General features: G+C 42.3%; 1 protein-coding gene across 1 annotated transcript in view; it reads right to left on the bottom strand.

The window, feature by feature from the left end:
- Positions 1-16,638, bottom strand: part of rptor (regulatory associated protein of MTOR, complex 1) — a 606,910-nt gene extending 590,272 nt beyond the window's left edge. The window contains 2 exon segments of the mRNA XM_084318354.1: positions 14,285-14,459; positions 16,230-16,638. Coding sequence (XP_084174480.1) covers positions 14,285-14,452 — 168 coding nt within the window. The 5' untranslated portion in view covers positions 14,453-14,459; positions 16,230-16,638.
- Between the last annotated feature and the right edge of the window lie 390 nt (positions 16,639-17,028).

Genomic DNA, 17,028 nt, shown 5'->3' on the forward strand with positions numbered 1-17,028 from the left:
AGTGACGACGCTAACATGAGCTAGGTTAGCTAGCATTAGCTACCGGGAGATGCAAGACTAACGTTACTGGTGAAAATGTGATTTACGTTGGAATACTCCTTTGCCAACTTGCTGTACTTTGCTTGCAGGTCTCAAGTTTCAAGTTTCTTTAATAGTTGTCATACAGAAGTACAGAATACTTTTATACAAAATGCTTCTTACTGTTACGCTCCAGAGACTGTGCAAGACAAGATAAGTATGAAATAAAATAACATAGTATAGCATGTAAATTAGAAGAAAAAAAAAAAATTAGGTCACAGTGTTCAGTATAGACATATGTACAATGTTCGATGCAGAATAGACGTAACTGAGTTACCATATAATATACAATACTGTGCAGTGTACTAATATACAATACTATATAGTGCAAGGCAGAAATGGGATGAGGTGCAATTTAGGTACAATTTACAGTAGGTGTACGAGTTGTAGTGCAAATCCTTTATCAATAAATATAAAGTGTGTTTGTGTGATCTAAAGTGTGGAGAGTGGGTGCTGCAGTGTGTTGTTTGTTTAAGTGAGTGTGTGCGTGTGGGTGTGTGTGCGGGTGTGTGTGCTGTGTGCATTTGATGGTTGTTGCATAGTGTTTATTGTTCGTTTAGCAGCCTGATGGCCTGGGGATAGAAGCTTCTTCTGAGTCTTTCTGTGCTCGCCTTAAGACTCCGGTATCGCTTGCCTGACCGCAGCAGTTCAAAGAGGCAGTTGTTCGGGTGGCTCGAGTCCTTAATAATTCTCTTAGCCTTCCCCTTGCACCGCTTGTTGTAAATGTTCTGGAGGGTGGGAAGCCCCCCTCCAATTGTGCATTCGGCTGAACGTGTCACTCTTTGTAGTCTGCTACGGTCTTGTGCAGTGCTATTCCCAAACCAGGAGGTGATGTTGCCAGTCAGGATGCTCTCTATTGTACATGAGTAGAAGTTCCTAAGGATCTTCTGACTGACTTGGAACTTCCTTAGGCGCCTGAGGAAGTAGAGGCGTTGTCGTGCCTTCTTCACAACACTGTCAATGTGTGTGGTCCATGTCAAATCCTCGGATATGTGGGCTCCGAGGTACTTGAAACTGTTCACTCTCTCAACCAGTGCCCCGTCGATGCTGAAGGGGCTGTAGTCCTTGACCCCCGACCTCCTGAAGTCCACAATCATCTCTTTTGTTTTGCTGACGTTCAGGGAGAGGCAGTTCTCCTGACACCACTGTGACAGGTTCTCTACCTCTTCCAGGTAGGCCCTTTCGTCGTTGGCAGAGATCAGGCCCACCACTACTGTGTCATCAGCAAATTTGATGATGGTGTTGTTGCTACGCAGTCATGTGTGTACAGGGAGTAGAGGAGGGGGCTCAGAACACAGCCCTGGGGGGCCCCTATGTTGAGCGTGATGGATGAGGAGGTGCAGTTGCCTGCTCTTACCACCTGGGGTCTGCCCGTCAGGAAGTCCAAGACCCACTGGCAGAGGTCATAGTTCAAGCCCAGGTCCCTGAGCTTGGCTATGAGTTTGGAGGGGACTATGGTATTGAATGCTGAGCTGTAGTCGATGAACAGCATTCTCACATAGTTCCCCTGCCTCTTGTCCAGGTGTGATGCTGCTGTGTGCAGCACATGGGCTATGGCGTCCTCCGTGGACCTGTTGGGGCGATATGCAACCTGTTGGGGCGATATGCAAATTGCAGAGGGTCCAGGTTGATGGGGAGGGAGGAACAGATGTAGCCCTTCACTAGCTTCTCAAAGCACTTCATGGCTATGGAGGTGAGGGCTACAGGGCGGTAGTCGTTGAGGCAAGCGGGCGTAGATTTTTTGGGTACAGGGATGATGGTGGACTTCTTCAGACAGGTGGGGATGACAGCCTGTTCCAAGGACAGGTTGAAGATGTCAGTGAATACCGGGGCCAGTTGGTCTGCAGCCATTATTGCTGGATTATGAATAGCCCCAACTTTAGCCAAGGTAACGTTATGGCTAAACCTTTAACAATAGTTAACGCTAGCTTTCGGTTAGCTGTTCAATGCTATTAATAACACAACTCCCCGTCAACACCCTCTCTCGGGAAGATGGCATTTAAGAAAGTATCTGCTGTTAAAATGACACAAACATTCGTTTTGTGGCATTAACGTTATATAGTTAGTGTTACACGTTCAATAACAAGCATATTATTTATTTACCCGAAGATAGCAGTAAGCAAGGCATTAGTCCGTTCATAGCTCAGTTCCATTCCGTTGCTCATTCCGTACCCAACTACCCATTCTGCAATCTGTTAATAAAGTTTTCAACCAGACAAATGTATAGAAAGGCTTTGTTTTATTATAACATTTGTTGCAGTACAATCATTATGTCTCATTTGGTCATGCTGTGGTGCGCTGGTCGGCGGGCCGGGCAGCTAACGTAGCTACGTTAAGTTTGTTGTGCTCTCGCAAACAGAACAATGGCGGCATGCCCGAAAGTAGAAAATGAATAAACGCTTGCCGATTGGTGGTAAGAACAGCAGGAGGTGGGTGCTAGCGGTGTGGCGTAATTGGCCGAATCGACTGTCAATCAAAATGGTTCTATTGCATTGGCTGAGAGCTCTGGTTGAGAGAACAGTATCCATCTGCAGGCCGCCAGACGATACTGGGCTACATGGCATGGTGGAATTAATACCATAAACATATTTCTTGATGTTTCCTTTTTTTAAGTAAGTAAAGAGGCCTACAAAATACAAACACACATACAAATATACAGTAGTTTCATTAAAAAAAATATATATTACAAAAAAAAATATTAAAAAAATTACAAATACTATACAAATAATACACAAATATCGGTATCGGTATCGGCCGATTGTGTTACTTGAACAATCGGTATCGGTGGCCAATTTTCATATCGGTGCATCCCTACCCGGTAGTACAAACAAATAAAAATCTACAAAAAAAAAAATAAATAATAATAATTTGTATGACTAGTGTCTATTCGAAACCCAAACAGTTCGCCCCCCCCCCCCCGGTATGAGCGTAGAAATAATGCATGGAGAGCGGAGAGCAAGCGGAGAGCGAGCCTCGCACACACGCACTTTTTGAAATGGGTATCACAGTAGTACGCCCTACTGTAGAACATGACATATTAGCATGACATCTGATTTATTAATGCCAATACTAGGGACAAACGCAATTGGTACAAGTGTAAATCATGGATTAGTCACTCAGTTTTAACATCCGCCGACTTAGCTCACCTCGTTCGTCTCCTGGCTGTGGAGCCTATAAAATCACTCTTGGTTCAAGTTTTATTTTTTTTACGTTTAATAAATTTATCCACTCTGGTTGGATGGTGTGTATGTATATGTATGTATTGTGCTGTATAATGACAATACATTCGAAGCTGTCTGACGCGCCACTGTCGTGTCCATATAGGCAGTGTAGCGATTTCAAAATGAGATTAGATTCAAATGTATTGTCATTATACAGCACAATACATACACACATTCAACCAGAGTGTATAAATTAATTAAACGTAAAAAAAATAAAACTTGAACCAAGAGTGATTTGAACTTGTGACCACAGCCAGGAGACGAACGAGGTGAGCTAAGTCAGCGGATGTTAAAACTGAGTGACTAATCCATGATTTACACTTGTGCCAATTGCGTTTGTCCCTAGTATTGGCATTAATAAATCAGATGTCATGCTAATATGTCATGTTCTACAGTAGGGCGTACTACTGTGATACCCATTTCAAAGTGCATGTGTGCGAGGCTCGCTCTCCGCTCTCCACGCATTATTTCTACGCTCATACCGGGGGGGGGGGGGGGCAAAACTAGCGTAGGTCAGTGGCCAATCAGAGCGGAAAACGCGAACGCGTAAGCACGAACCGCTTGGGTTTCGAATAGACGCGTCAGGGTCTCTCTGTGTTAGTATTATAATGTGTATGACTAGTGTCAGGGTCTCTCTGTTAGTATTATAATGTGTATGACTAGTGTCAGGGTCTCTCTGTTAGTAATGTGTATGACTAGTGTCAGGGTCTCTCTGTGAGTTAGTAATGTGTATGACTAGTGTGTCTCTCTCTGTGTTAGTAATGTGTATGACTAGTGTCAGGGTACCTCTGTGTGCTGACTTGGAGAAGTGAGAGTGAAAGTTCATGTGCTGCTGATGTACCAACAGCCGTCTGCAGGAGCACAGCAGACAGGTCATCTGATAGCTGGTCTCACATGGCACACTAGGGTTAAAGGATAACTCCAACATTTTGGGAAATTAGCTTATTTAACATCTTCCCTGGAGTTAGACAAGAAGATACATACCTTTTTTGTCTCTGTGCATGCATTAGGCTTAGGGAACAGACGCTCCGTTAGCATAGCTTAGCTTCATCACTGGAAGTGGGTCAGGACAGTACCCTGACGTTCCCTACAGGTTTGTTGATATTCTCATTCCTTCAAAGGATCTGAACCGATTGAAGTTTATGGATACCATGACTTAAAATCCTCTTACCTTGACGATTAAAAGCATCCCCAATTTAGAAAACAGTAATCCAATGGCTGGTATTGATATACTACTAACTACTGCACGCTAACGGAGCTAACCGGACACTCAAGCAGATAACGAGAGCAATGACTTCCTTTCTGGGGGGTTTCAAAATAAAAGAGCGATGTCTATAGCAGCGGAAAACGTTTATTTTGTACATTATCTAACGTTAACACGAACCTAAACTAACTTTAGGTTAGTTGTAACGTTAGTTTAGGTTCGTGTTAATGTTAGATAATGTACAAAATAAACGTTTTCCGCTGCTATAAACGTCACACTTTTATTTTGAAAACCCCAGAAAGGAAGTCATTATATTTGCTTTACACATCCTGTTCTGCGTTAGCTCCGGTTAGCTCCGAGCGTCCAGTAGTTAGTAGTATATTATCAATACCAGCCATTGGATTACTGTTTTCTAAATTGGGGAGGCTTTTAATCGTCAAGGTAAGAGGATTTTAAGTCATGGTATCCATAAACTTCAATCGGTTCAGATCCTATGAAGGAATGAGAATATCAACAAACCTGTAGGGAACGTCAGGGTACTGTCCCGCCTCACTTCCAGTGATGAAGCTAAGCTATGCTAACGGAGCGTCTGTTCCCTAAGCCTAATGCATGCACAGAGACAAAAAAGGTATGTATCTTCTTGTCTAACTCCAGGGAAGATGTTAAATAAGCTAATTTCCCAAAATGTTGGAGTTATCCTTTAATATAGCTGACTACGACTCCTTTTCCAAAACACTGAGCTTCGACAAAAACATTATCCGAGAAGTTGTTCAGTTTTCCTCCTAAAGAACCTCCCTTCCCTAAACAACAGCACGTATCAAAACTGGAGTGTCATGACGAGAGTTTCCTGACTATATGATGGACTGTATAATAGATCTGAACATCAAAACAAAGAGACAGCCCTACACAGTGCTGGCGGATTAGATAGCAGGAAAACTGGAGGCGTTTGAAGTCAAGCTCCAATCATAAACAAACATGGACAGTGACGTGACACAGTTCCATCCACTTGGCCAGGACATGTATGTCAATAAATAGCCAGGCCCGACCCCAACACACACACAGAGAGTGAAAGGCCACAGATGTAGAGGGCTGGTCTTGACCCTGCACCACTAAAGGTATCTAACAACTTTTCGTGGGCTGACCATAACCAGGCTACATTAACGTATCAGCTCTACTAAACAGAGCAAGGTGGAAGTCGCCTCTAGACTAGGGATGGCCAATTCATGCTACAGCTCACTCCAGTACCATGAACAAGTGCCAGCGCTTGAAAGGTGTTTGTAAGAGTGTGGCAGTAGTACAGAATAGATTGTATTTTAATGCCAGGGAGTCACCAAGTGTACTGTCTGTGCGTCTATGGAATGGATCAAAGCATATTCTGCAGTCAGTAAGATATGGTATCTGGTCTTTTTTTCTCATATATATTAGGGTTGGGTACCAAACTCAGTACTTTTAACACTTTCAGCGCCAGCCGTTTTATCCATCCTTGTAGTCAATGGGCCACGCTTTAAAAGATAGGGATTTTCACTGTGCGTCACAATGTTTGCAGGGCTATATCTATATTCTATATTATAGCTATGGAGACAATACTATGGCTCATTTGACAGTCACTATCTATCGTCCAACATGTAAAAAAGAATACATTTTTTCATGTATACGTTCGCGTGTTATCCCGTGGTGAATATTGTATAGTTTCATCATCATTTATTTATTCGTACATGGAATTACCACAGTCCGACCAACAGTACATATTAATATGATCCACCAAATTCCATGGCCGAAAGGAACAGGAAGAAGAAAAACTCTTATTTGTACCGGCCCCTACACACATACAGCACACTGATAGACTTATTGCAATGTCCCCAAGTCCCCAAACTAAACAGAATGTACATACCCATTTTGCAAAAATGGAAACATCAACACAACTAAATTAAATCAACATAAATAAACACATTTTGTGTATCTATCAGTCAAACTACATATTTAGGTTCAAAGCATGCCTTCATCGCGATCCGAGCGTATGTGTGTAACGCTAGTCCATAACGTATTCCGTTGGTGATGATCAAAGCATAAAAAAACTACCCCCCCCCCTTTCATGCATTCATGATGGAACATAATACCCATCATATGCATTTGATTTTTTTTATTGTAGCGTGTGTAGGGACATGCATTTAGTATAATACACGTTGGGGGCTATTACCAGCCTCCCATGAATTACCCTAGACCGCTCTAAAACCATACTTATATTCACCACGGTATAAAGCGGGAATGTATGGATGATTTTTTTTTCTTTTTCACATATTGAACGATAGATACAATAGCAATAGTATTGTATCCATAGCTATAATATATAATATAGTTATAGCCCTGCAAACACCACCACGTATTCCTATACTTTAGAACGCTGACGTTTTAACCACACAGCGCCCTCTGGCGCTGAAAGTGTTAATGGTTAGAAGTTAGAGGTTAATGGTACCGACCGAATTACATTGGAACTACCGATTCACGCTAGATCAATCGATACCAAATTTCTGTACCTTTACATGTTTAGTATAAGAGTGTAATATTACTAGACAAGAGGGAGCCTTTTCCACAAATATATACCGTACTTTTCGGACTATAAGCCGCGGCTTTTTTCCCCATTTTTCGACCCTGCGGCTTATATAACGGTGCGGCTTATATGTGACTCAACGTGACCAAACTCTAAAATGTAAACATCTAAATATTGCTTTTTTGACTGCATTGAAATGTTATTTATCTGTTCCCTTATTTGCTAAACTTAATACAACTTGTAAATGAGTTAATGCTTGTTATTTGTCCGACAGTATTGTGTCCCAATGCTAATTACATATGGTAATTAAACATTAAAACACCTGCGGCTTATAGTCCAGTGCGGCTTATATATGTACACATCATTCAATTTAGCTGCTGCGGCTTATAGTCAGGTGCGGCTTATAGTGCGAAAAGTACGGTACATTACTGTCCCATCTCTTGGGTCTTTGGATGGTGAGATAATGTTGATATTTAAACATTTAAAAACATAATAGATGAATCATGGGATGTATTTTATGTGGTGTGTATAGGGCTGACCTTCGAAGCTTTTTATGGCAATCGAAGCTTCGAGGCCGAGATTCGATTTTAATTTGAAGCTTCGAGATAATAACAAATAAAATAATTAAAATGTTTCTTTTTTTATCTTATGTTGTGGGACTTGTACAGCACTTTGGTCAACTTTGTTGTTTTTAAATGTGCTCTATCCAATAAAAAGTAGATTGGATTAATTAATGAATTTCAAATTTTATTTTCCCGTTCGAATCCCGTGCCCATAGAACGAAGCTTCAAAGTATTTAAGACAGCCCTAGGTGTGTAACAATAAATAAAAACAAAAACAAATAACAAAATGTTCTAAATAAATAACAATGTTGAAATTGAGAAATTTGGATATATTTTATACAACTGAATTTTTTTTAATTGTTATTACAGGCGGCGGCTGGGTGGCGTAGCGGCGATTGCGCTTATCACCAATGCAAGAGACTCCGGTCTCGAATCCCGGTGTCAGCATTGCCTGCGGCTTGGGCCAGTAGTCATACTATCTCAATTGACAGAGGTAGCGGGTGGAAAGTCGATGGGTGGGGATTGGACGTTGTGGACAGCGACTCCTACAGGTCGGTTGGGTGACGCCTGCACAACAGAGACAGGAAGTATCGGGGGCAGCGTGAGCCTCCCGCGCGTTACTCCTCGCCACTGAGAGTCCGCGCTGTCTGGTGAAAAGATGCGACAGGCTGCCTCCTCGTGTACCGGAGGGGACACGTGATGCAAGGCTTCTATCCTCACTACAGCCGACCAGTGGGAGGCATAGTCTAGCAACGTTCAAGACAGGGGAGGGGAGAATTGGCAATACGAAATTGGGATGGGAGACAAATTGAAAAATAAGGAGAAAAAGTGGATAAAAAAAGAAAGTGTTATTACAGAAAAAGTACGAAAAAAAAGGTACCGTTGGGTACCGATACTGAATTCCAGGAACTGGTACCGGTTAAAATGTGAATGGTATGAAACCCTAATATATATACACAAGAAGCAAAGTCATGCCAGTATAGAAAGCAGGCAATTGAGCCATAGAGCAAATAAGACGGTGTGTCTCATCTTCACTCCTTGCCTCAGTCATTCCAATCTATTCCTCTCACAGGTAAAGTCTGACGGTCCTGTAAAGGGAGTAAATGCAGTAATCTCTCTGCCTTCTCTGCTCCCTTTACAATGAAAATGACTCACTATTGGGTCTCTGTTCAAGTGAAAGTAAAATGTGTCCCGAGTTTGTCACTGTGACGGGAATCGACAAAAGGCCAAGAAATGTTTAAATGACCGAACATGGTCTTTTATTAACTCAAATACAAGTACTTACAAACTCAAAAGGAACTAAAAACCAGGCCTTCCCTTGATTAGGTTTGCCACGGCGGTCAGTGTTACTCAGTGTTCAGGCTCTACTGAGGACATTACTTGCCCACCGGTGTATGTTTTTTTTTTTTTTTATTATTATATAGAAATAAAACCTTTCTAAAATGTTGTTCATTTTCGCATATTAGTCAGACTCACCATCAAATAAAAAAACTAAAATGTTGAAATACTAAGTTGAATAACAGTTTAATTACTTTAAGTGACTTTATGGCAATGCATGAGCTTGATTGCATGTCCTCTTCATAGCATCCTAATCAATGATTGGATAGTATATTACTGGTTGAGGGGAAGCATTAGCCACCTGAGGCCATCTGAAGCCATCGCTGAGCTTGTACTCTATATAAGACTGATATCCATTCTTCTATCTCTGAACTGACAACTGCATTTACGTGTGCGTGCGTGCGTGTGCTAGCCCTCTGATTTCCCATGATGCAGCACATAATTTATGGCCCACTCGATAGCTCCATCACTGGACACACTGCTCCAGTCTCAACAGGCTTAACTGTTCATGGACCAAATCAGGAGAGACATTCACTCCACTATATCATTATCACCCGTCAACCTAAATCACCCTGAGCAATTAGCGCTGCAAGATGACTGTTTGAAGATCAGTGTCTGCCTGGTGGAAAACGGAGACTATTTACACACACACTGGTGAGAAGTGTGGCCTTTTTACATCTGGGTTCAAAAGAGAATATTCTTACCAGAGATATTATTTTTACAAACCGAATAGTACTTCCTACACGCTTAATAACTCATAGAACGACCTGTTTCAGTTACTCTGCTTTTATTCATATTAGTAAGTAACATTAAAAACAATAGAGCAAACAGCACATTTCACATTTTGTAATTTAGCGGAGGCTTTTATCCAAATATTTACAAAGTGTGAACAACAAGTCAGCAGGAGGGGTACATCTCTGGCAGCTAACGGTCAGTGGCATTGTTCGTCAAACAGTGTCGAACTTGAGTGCATAGTACAGTAGTATAACATATTAGTAGTGATGCACGATATATTGGCCGCCGATATAATATCGGCCGATATGGTCGGTATCGGTCCGATATCAAGATAGGGCAGATAAATATGATATGGGCAGATAAATATAAAAAAAATATTACAAATTTTAATAATTTTTTTTTCTTTTTACATGTTTTGGCCTTAAATAGTTTCAAAATATCAGTCATTTCTGAAAATAAGTTACAAAAGTAAACAAATTATGCGTTTTGGAAAATAGCTCTTTATTTGATTATCATAAAAAAGTGTTTTCTATACAGAGATATCGACATCGGTAAATATCGGTATCGGCCAGAACAGCAATATTAATATCGGTTATCGGTATCTGCCACAATTTTCACATCGGTGCATCACTACATATTAGCATGATAGTTCTGTTAGTTAGTAGTATAGGTATAGTAGCATTGTAGGATACATACTTGTAAAAGATAGTAAGAAGGTTAGTCTACTGGGATAATCATTTCAATTTGGACTAGAGCCCGACTTGAGTCAGATGCTGATATTTGGGAGTATAAATTGTGTTTGTGTGTGTACGTGTACGTGTGTGTGTGTGTGTACGTGTACGTGTGTGTGTGTGTGTGTGTACGTACATGTGGGTGTGTGTATGCTCTTTTGTGTGTGTGCTTAAGTAACTTATTTGTACTGCATGCTGAAAAACTGCCTGGATGGAGTCTAATTGTGCACGTGACTTAGTAGCATAAATTAGCCTGGCTGTAAAGAGGAGTCTTGTGTGGTTACTGGTTGGTTCCATTCAGATCATTTTCATTCGGTTATCTTGAGGTGAGAAGTCAAGGGACCCCTTTGAACATGGCCATGATGCCCGTAGCATTTATTTCACCCCATCAGATTTAAGATAGCGTGAAATAGGTTAAAGGGGAACTACGTCGATACAGATGTATCCATGTTGATAATAAGCCAGTATTGTCCGATCAATAATCGAATTTGGACATTATCTTTCCTGCATTTTCCCCAGCACCTATAGAAGACAATGCATACCACATAAGACATCACACTTGTGTTTAATGGAACCCTGTATTGGTTTTACTTTTAGTGGATTTGGAATCCACCCTCGACCCACTACCAGGTGAGAGGTGGTTAAGAGAAGCTACGTTCTAAAGTCAGAACTAGGTGTAACTAGATTCTGACCGTTTACGGTGCACACCAGAATAAATTATTCTCCAGCTAGAAGTTCCTTTGGAGTTATAATGTGAACAATCAAACTTTTTCTAGTGTACATGGGACTTGGAGCCAAAAAGTGCGTTACTCTAAGCTAGAATTTGCAATGACAATAAATACAACACGGTAAATTTAAAAACCTTTCCAATAATCACACCCGATGAAGAATTGGAAGAATTCAGCCAGCCCCCAATGTAACCCCTTTTCAAATCAATATCAGGCTCAAATTTAAAGACACATTCTCCCTCAACTTTCCCCCGAAGCCTAACAGTTCACAAGCATGCAGTGTAACTCAAGCAATGTGATAACAGCGGAGGTGGTAATGTTAAATCTGGGCGAATGTCGACAGCGAATGCCGAGTATGCGTTATGTATGACTGTGTGACATTTGGCGTTATTGAAGCTATACCTCTCCATAGCTGGGAGGTAAGGAAATAATCAGGTATAGGTACACTGCAGTCGATCAAATGCCAGCTTTATGAGAACTGGACAGCCAAAGGCACATTGGAACCATTCAGGAGGAGGGAAAGTCATATTCCCCTGTCAAACTCTTAACGCGGTTAGCCTACAGCAGAAGAGAATGAAGTGGCAAAAGCAGAATAATAGTAAAGGCTACTGTAGGCTAGCCATTGGTTCCTCGCTGAAGTGTTGAAGAGTGATGTCCTCTCAAAGCAGAATAATAGTAAAGAAGACTAGGCTAGCCATTAGGGCTGAGCCCAAGCGTTCAAACCTTTGTTCGTTACGTTGGCATTCAAATCTTAATTAATGGGTTCAAACCTCTGTCTTTTTTTTTTTTTACGTGAAAAACATATCAGAATATCACAGTACTATGTTGTGTTTACAATCATTCGAAAGTCACTGTTACGCTATTTCATTAGCACTAAAAGTGAGTATCCTTTTTTGCATTAGTAACTTCAGAACGTTATCTTTCAAAAGAGACCAGGCTCATGCATGTGCTATAAGTATAAAGTATAAAGCTAAGCTTTGCGAAAAAAGTATGCAGTCCTCAAGTTCAAGTAAAAAATAAATTGCCACTTTTCTGCCTGCCTGTTAAGAGGTTAAAGTAGCAGAGGTAAAAGTAGTACAAACAAGCATGTTTCAGCACACTAACTACTAGGGATGCCCCGATCGATCGGCCACCGATCGTTATCGGCCGATACTCAGTATAAATATGCAATCTGTGAATTCCAATAATTAGTCATATTCGCCGATAGCGGAAACCGATCAAGCGAAGCTCTCACTCGCTGTCTGTCTCAGACACACACAACCTGCAAACTGCCGCTGCTCCTCCTCCCTAGCCCCGCCCGCCCCCGTGTAGAGTTTGTAAACAAAGAGGTGCGGCTCCTCTGCTCGAGTCTGTAGTGCACTGCATTCGACCTGCGCTAACGTTAGCTACCTAGCTATCGTTACTGTTTAAACAAAATTACCCAGTCAACTATTCACGTTTAGTAGGCATTGTCTAACGGTATTTAGCCGGCTAGCTACCGATAGCTCCTGATATCAACAAATGATCCAGAAAGTCTAGTAGTTCATGTTCATACCTCAGTTAGCTTGCGTTAGCTGACGTTCGTTTACTGTTCAAAACGAAATGTCCCATTGAACTAAAGTTCTGTCTTAACGTCATCTAGCCGGCTAGCAGTAGCTACAGATAGCTCTTGATATCAATGTCTTATAACATTGATTTAATGCGTATTCGAGCTGAGGGCTTGCTGAATGTGAAACGACCAAAGCACTTAACGTTACCAATGGGGTCCCGCTGCAGCGCCGGAGAATCCTTTTGAGCTGGGCTACTAGAGTACACACAGACAGTGGAGCTGTTTGCAGATAGTGAGCATTTTGACTTGTTGCATGGTGGCGATGTCTCGCAGTCGCAGATAATACAAGTACAAGTCTAATTATATAATATATATATTTTATAAAAAAAAAAAAAAAAAAAAAACGTTTTATATAAAATAATTTTTAATTTCTTTTTAATCAAAAACAATCGGTATCGGATCGGTATCGGCCGATATGGATCACGACGATCGGTGATCGGTATCGGTGGCAAAAAACGTGATCGGGGCATCCCTACTAACTACAGGTGGCTGCAATTAGAAACTGGCCCCGGTAAATGTAAAAAATCCCCCCCCACCCACCCAACCCCCACAGTTTCTTCCCCTTCGGATGTACAGTATATATTTTTTATGATCTCTTTTTCTTACACAGTACCGTATATTTCAATATTTGTATGTCTTGTATGTCATAAATGTCTTGATGAATTGAAAATGGAAGACCCTTATGTAAACAAGACGAAAGTATTTTTCTGCATCCTCTTAGCAGTTGTTAGTATTGAGCTGTACTGTACCCATTCTGCAATCTGTTAATAAAGTTTTCAATCAATCAATCAGTGCCATAAGCATCGTAACCACACATGAAAGCTGCAGAGTGTAAGGATATATGAAGAAACAAGCATCGTCTTGCAACCTACTGCCATGAGTTATTACCAAGGTTACTTGTGTATCAATTAAACTAAATCAGCAATCACCTGTGGAGTATCATTTACAGTAGGCTACTACACCCGAGCCACGTGACAACAACAAGACACTCATTCACAACGTACGCATGCAGAACCAACCACATCGCGAATACAGTCATGTTAAGTAACGGGGAATCCTACAGCATGTAACCTGTAAAAACGGCCTAAGAGCTGAACAATGGCACAGAGCGACCATGTGACCCAAACTACACCACCATAGACCTGTTCGCTGTATACGTCAGACTCAGTGTGCGTGCGCATTAAGTGGGCAAAAGGAATGTAATCCTGGTCAGAACAGCGGGGCAGACTACAATATATTTGCATTTGTTAGCCATGCTAGCGATCTAAACTATCAATCCATGCCAAAGCTAGATAATGTAAACGGTGAAGACTCACACTCACAGCCAGGCTGATATGGCAAAATGACATCCAGCCATTTTCGTTTGAAACTACTTTTGGTCAGGGGAGTGTCATGGTTTCTCCATAGAGCTCTGTTGTACTTTTTTTGCGCAGGTAGGGGGCAATTTAGTCACGTGACTCAGTTGGTATTGCCGATTGGCTCGAACACGGTATGTTTGTAAACAGCGAACAGGTCTATAGAACAGTTCCATTAAGGGAGAAGACACGTACCCTGTCCTTCATCCTCCAGCTCTGGGCCAGGGCCTTGGAGCCTTCTATCTTCTCCGAGTGACGTTTCTTCATGAAGGCCAGAGGAAGTTTCCAGTCACTCATATCCGGCTCCTCCTCCTCAGCGAGGCCCATGGCCGGTGAGAGTAGCAGGTCTGAGTCCATCTTCATCAGGGCGCTAAAAGGAGAGGGGGGAGTTTATGCTGCGGGTTAAAGGGGAATTCGACTCGATTCAAACGTTTGTTATTTCTGTCGTCTAACCTGGGATAGACCAATCAATCAAACGGGTGACATCATCAAGATGCAACATCTGGAGCAGCTCCAAAAACAGAAGACTGGTTCTGAGAACCCAAAGAATATCTGTGTAAGTCTTTAGACCCAGAAGAGCTTTGTTCTACAGTACCGTCATCGGTTCTGAACCTACCCTTATCTCCAGAAAATCACACTAGGTGCTCTTAGTCTCCTTTGAGATCTTTCCAATTTTTTGTAGCTTATATAGCTCCACATTTTACATTTTGATGACATTTAGGTACAAGTCTTAGTTCAACGGTTTTCGGGAAAAAGTTGTTTATAATAACAAATATTCATAGGACAGTCCAAGCTCACAGGAATGATTTACTACTACATTTTTAATTGGGAAGGAATTCCATGTTTAAATCTAGTGAGTCACTGTGGCTACTTGCATGATGTGTGTGTATATGGCTGTTTTGAATCTCCTGTCTGAATATGATGCTTTTGGACACCAACAGAGCCACACCTGCTAAGCAAACTCAGCACATCAACTTTTTTGGCCAACATTGTTGGGAAACGTTGGACAAGTTCAACACATTAATAATTGCATGGCAACCTCTTGTTGGCCAAATAAAGTATATTCTATATATTATTTATTTCCCCTCTGTCTCACTTTATTTCCTGTTGGCAAGCACATTGGTGGAATGTTGCCCAGTGCATCACCACCCCGATGTAGATAAAATAGCAAGCTCATCAGCCTCAGTCAACAATGCATAATATATAATTGAATGTTAGCCAGCCAAAATTAGTTATCAAACTTCTTCTCCAATGAGTTCGATGAACACCCATCACCATGGGATAATTGCTTATTGTAGAGCTATTAGGACTTGATGTTTTAATCCCTGTGGTAAATCGGCACTCCTTGGTGTTGGCAGTGGGATTGAAGTGGTGAAAGGGAGGGTAGGGACATCATCGGGGTCAGCAGGTGGGCACCACCCTCCTCCTTTGACGTGTCGATGATAAACCCACGACAGCTCCAGGGGGCTCAAAGGTGACACAGGGCGCAGGTGCCCCCCCTCAGTTCCATACCCTCCTGTCTTCATCCTGCAGCCCTGTTGTTGTCTTTCCTTTTTAATCCAAAACCAATTGCTGCATTTGACAAGGACGTGGTTGCTTGTTGGGGGGAGCGACCCCCCATACCATCCTTTCTTTAACTGGTCGTAGATGCATCAGCGAATCCCATGCATCCCACTTCTACAGGGAACATCTTTTCTCAATCTCTCCCTGGTTGTAGCAGCAGCAGGTAGGTACCATAATAAACATTACTGGGATCACTGTTGGCTGGCATGTTCGGCAAAAAAATACTTGTGTTGTAAGAGCAAGACCTCCTAGTGCATTGCATATGAGTATATCCAGTCAGACATGATAGGGTGTTTAGCACGCAGCTGTCAAGCTCGCTAGCAAATTAGCCGACTAGCTACCAAAGCTAACATTGGAGTGAACGTGCTGACAGTGTGTCTGCTGGTAGCGGTGCTAACTAGCTAACGCACTGAGCCGGCTATGTTAACCCGCATCATGTAATACCATTATTTAAAGCACTTCCAACTAGCTTGTCAAACATCCCATGAATATTCCCACTTTAACAATTGTTACACGGTAGCATGTGTGGAGAGATGTGGCGCTGTCCGTGTGTACAACATGCAGCATGCAGCCAGACCTTGGCGCGGCGGCAGGGTTCTCTTCGAGTCGGGCTTGATGGGAACCTCTCCGTCTCCTCCTCCTGACTAGCACAGATGCAGTCGCGCAGACAATTCTTGCCAGAAAATTGTACGGCAACGACCACAACCTGTACAGAATGTCAAACCCCTCGAGTCCAAGTTCGACGGGTATGTGTTTGCAGGGGAATCTGCGGCTGTTCTCCCCACCACGGCTCTTCGCTACGGGAAGGGGATCGAGACGAGGCCCATCATCTTCACGCGGATCGTCTGCCACAGCCACGCAAAGCACGGACTCCAGTTATCGATGGCTTTGGGCGCAGGGTCTACCCGTACAACAGTGTGTCGCTATAGGCAATTTTGTGCGATCGTTTCCGAGATATTCAATGAAAATCCCAACAATTCCTCAAGAGAGACACTTCTTCAGCACTTCTGCAAGGGCGCAGCCATCTTGGGATGGACCCAGAATGCACTGTAGCTCTTTGCGGCGGCGAGGTGTCAGAGCGTCAGCGTGGTGGTCCCTGTGGCCGGTCACAACAAACAAGCACTGCTGCCAGGTTCTCAAACTTTTTCAAGTCAAGGAGGACTCCCAAATTGATAAGTAACACTATGAAAATGGGGGACCCTGATGTAAACAAGACAAACGTCTTTCTCTGGTCTGCATCCCCTTAACAATTGTGTGTATTGCGCCGTACTGTATTGTACCCATTCTGCAATCTGTTGATTGATTGATTGATTGAAAACGTTATTAACAGATTGCAGAATGGGTACAGTACAGTACAGCTCAATACATACAATTGT

Source organism: Notolepis coatsorum (assembly GCF_963971535.1).
Source record: "Notolepis coatsorum genome assembly, chromosome: 7".
NCBI classification, from domain to species: domain Eukaryota; kingdom Metazoa; phylum Chordata; class Actinopteri; order Aulopiformes; family Paralepididae; genus Notolepis; species Notolepis coatsorum.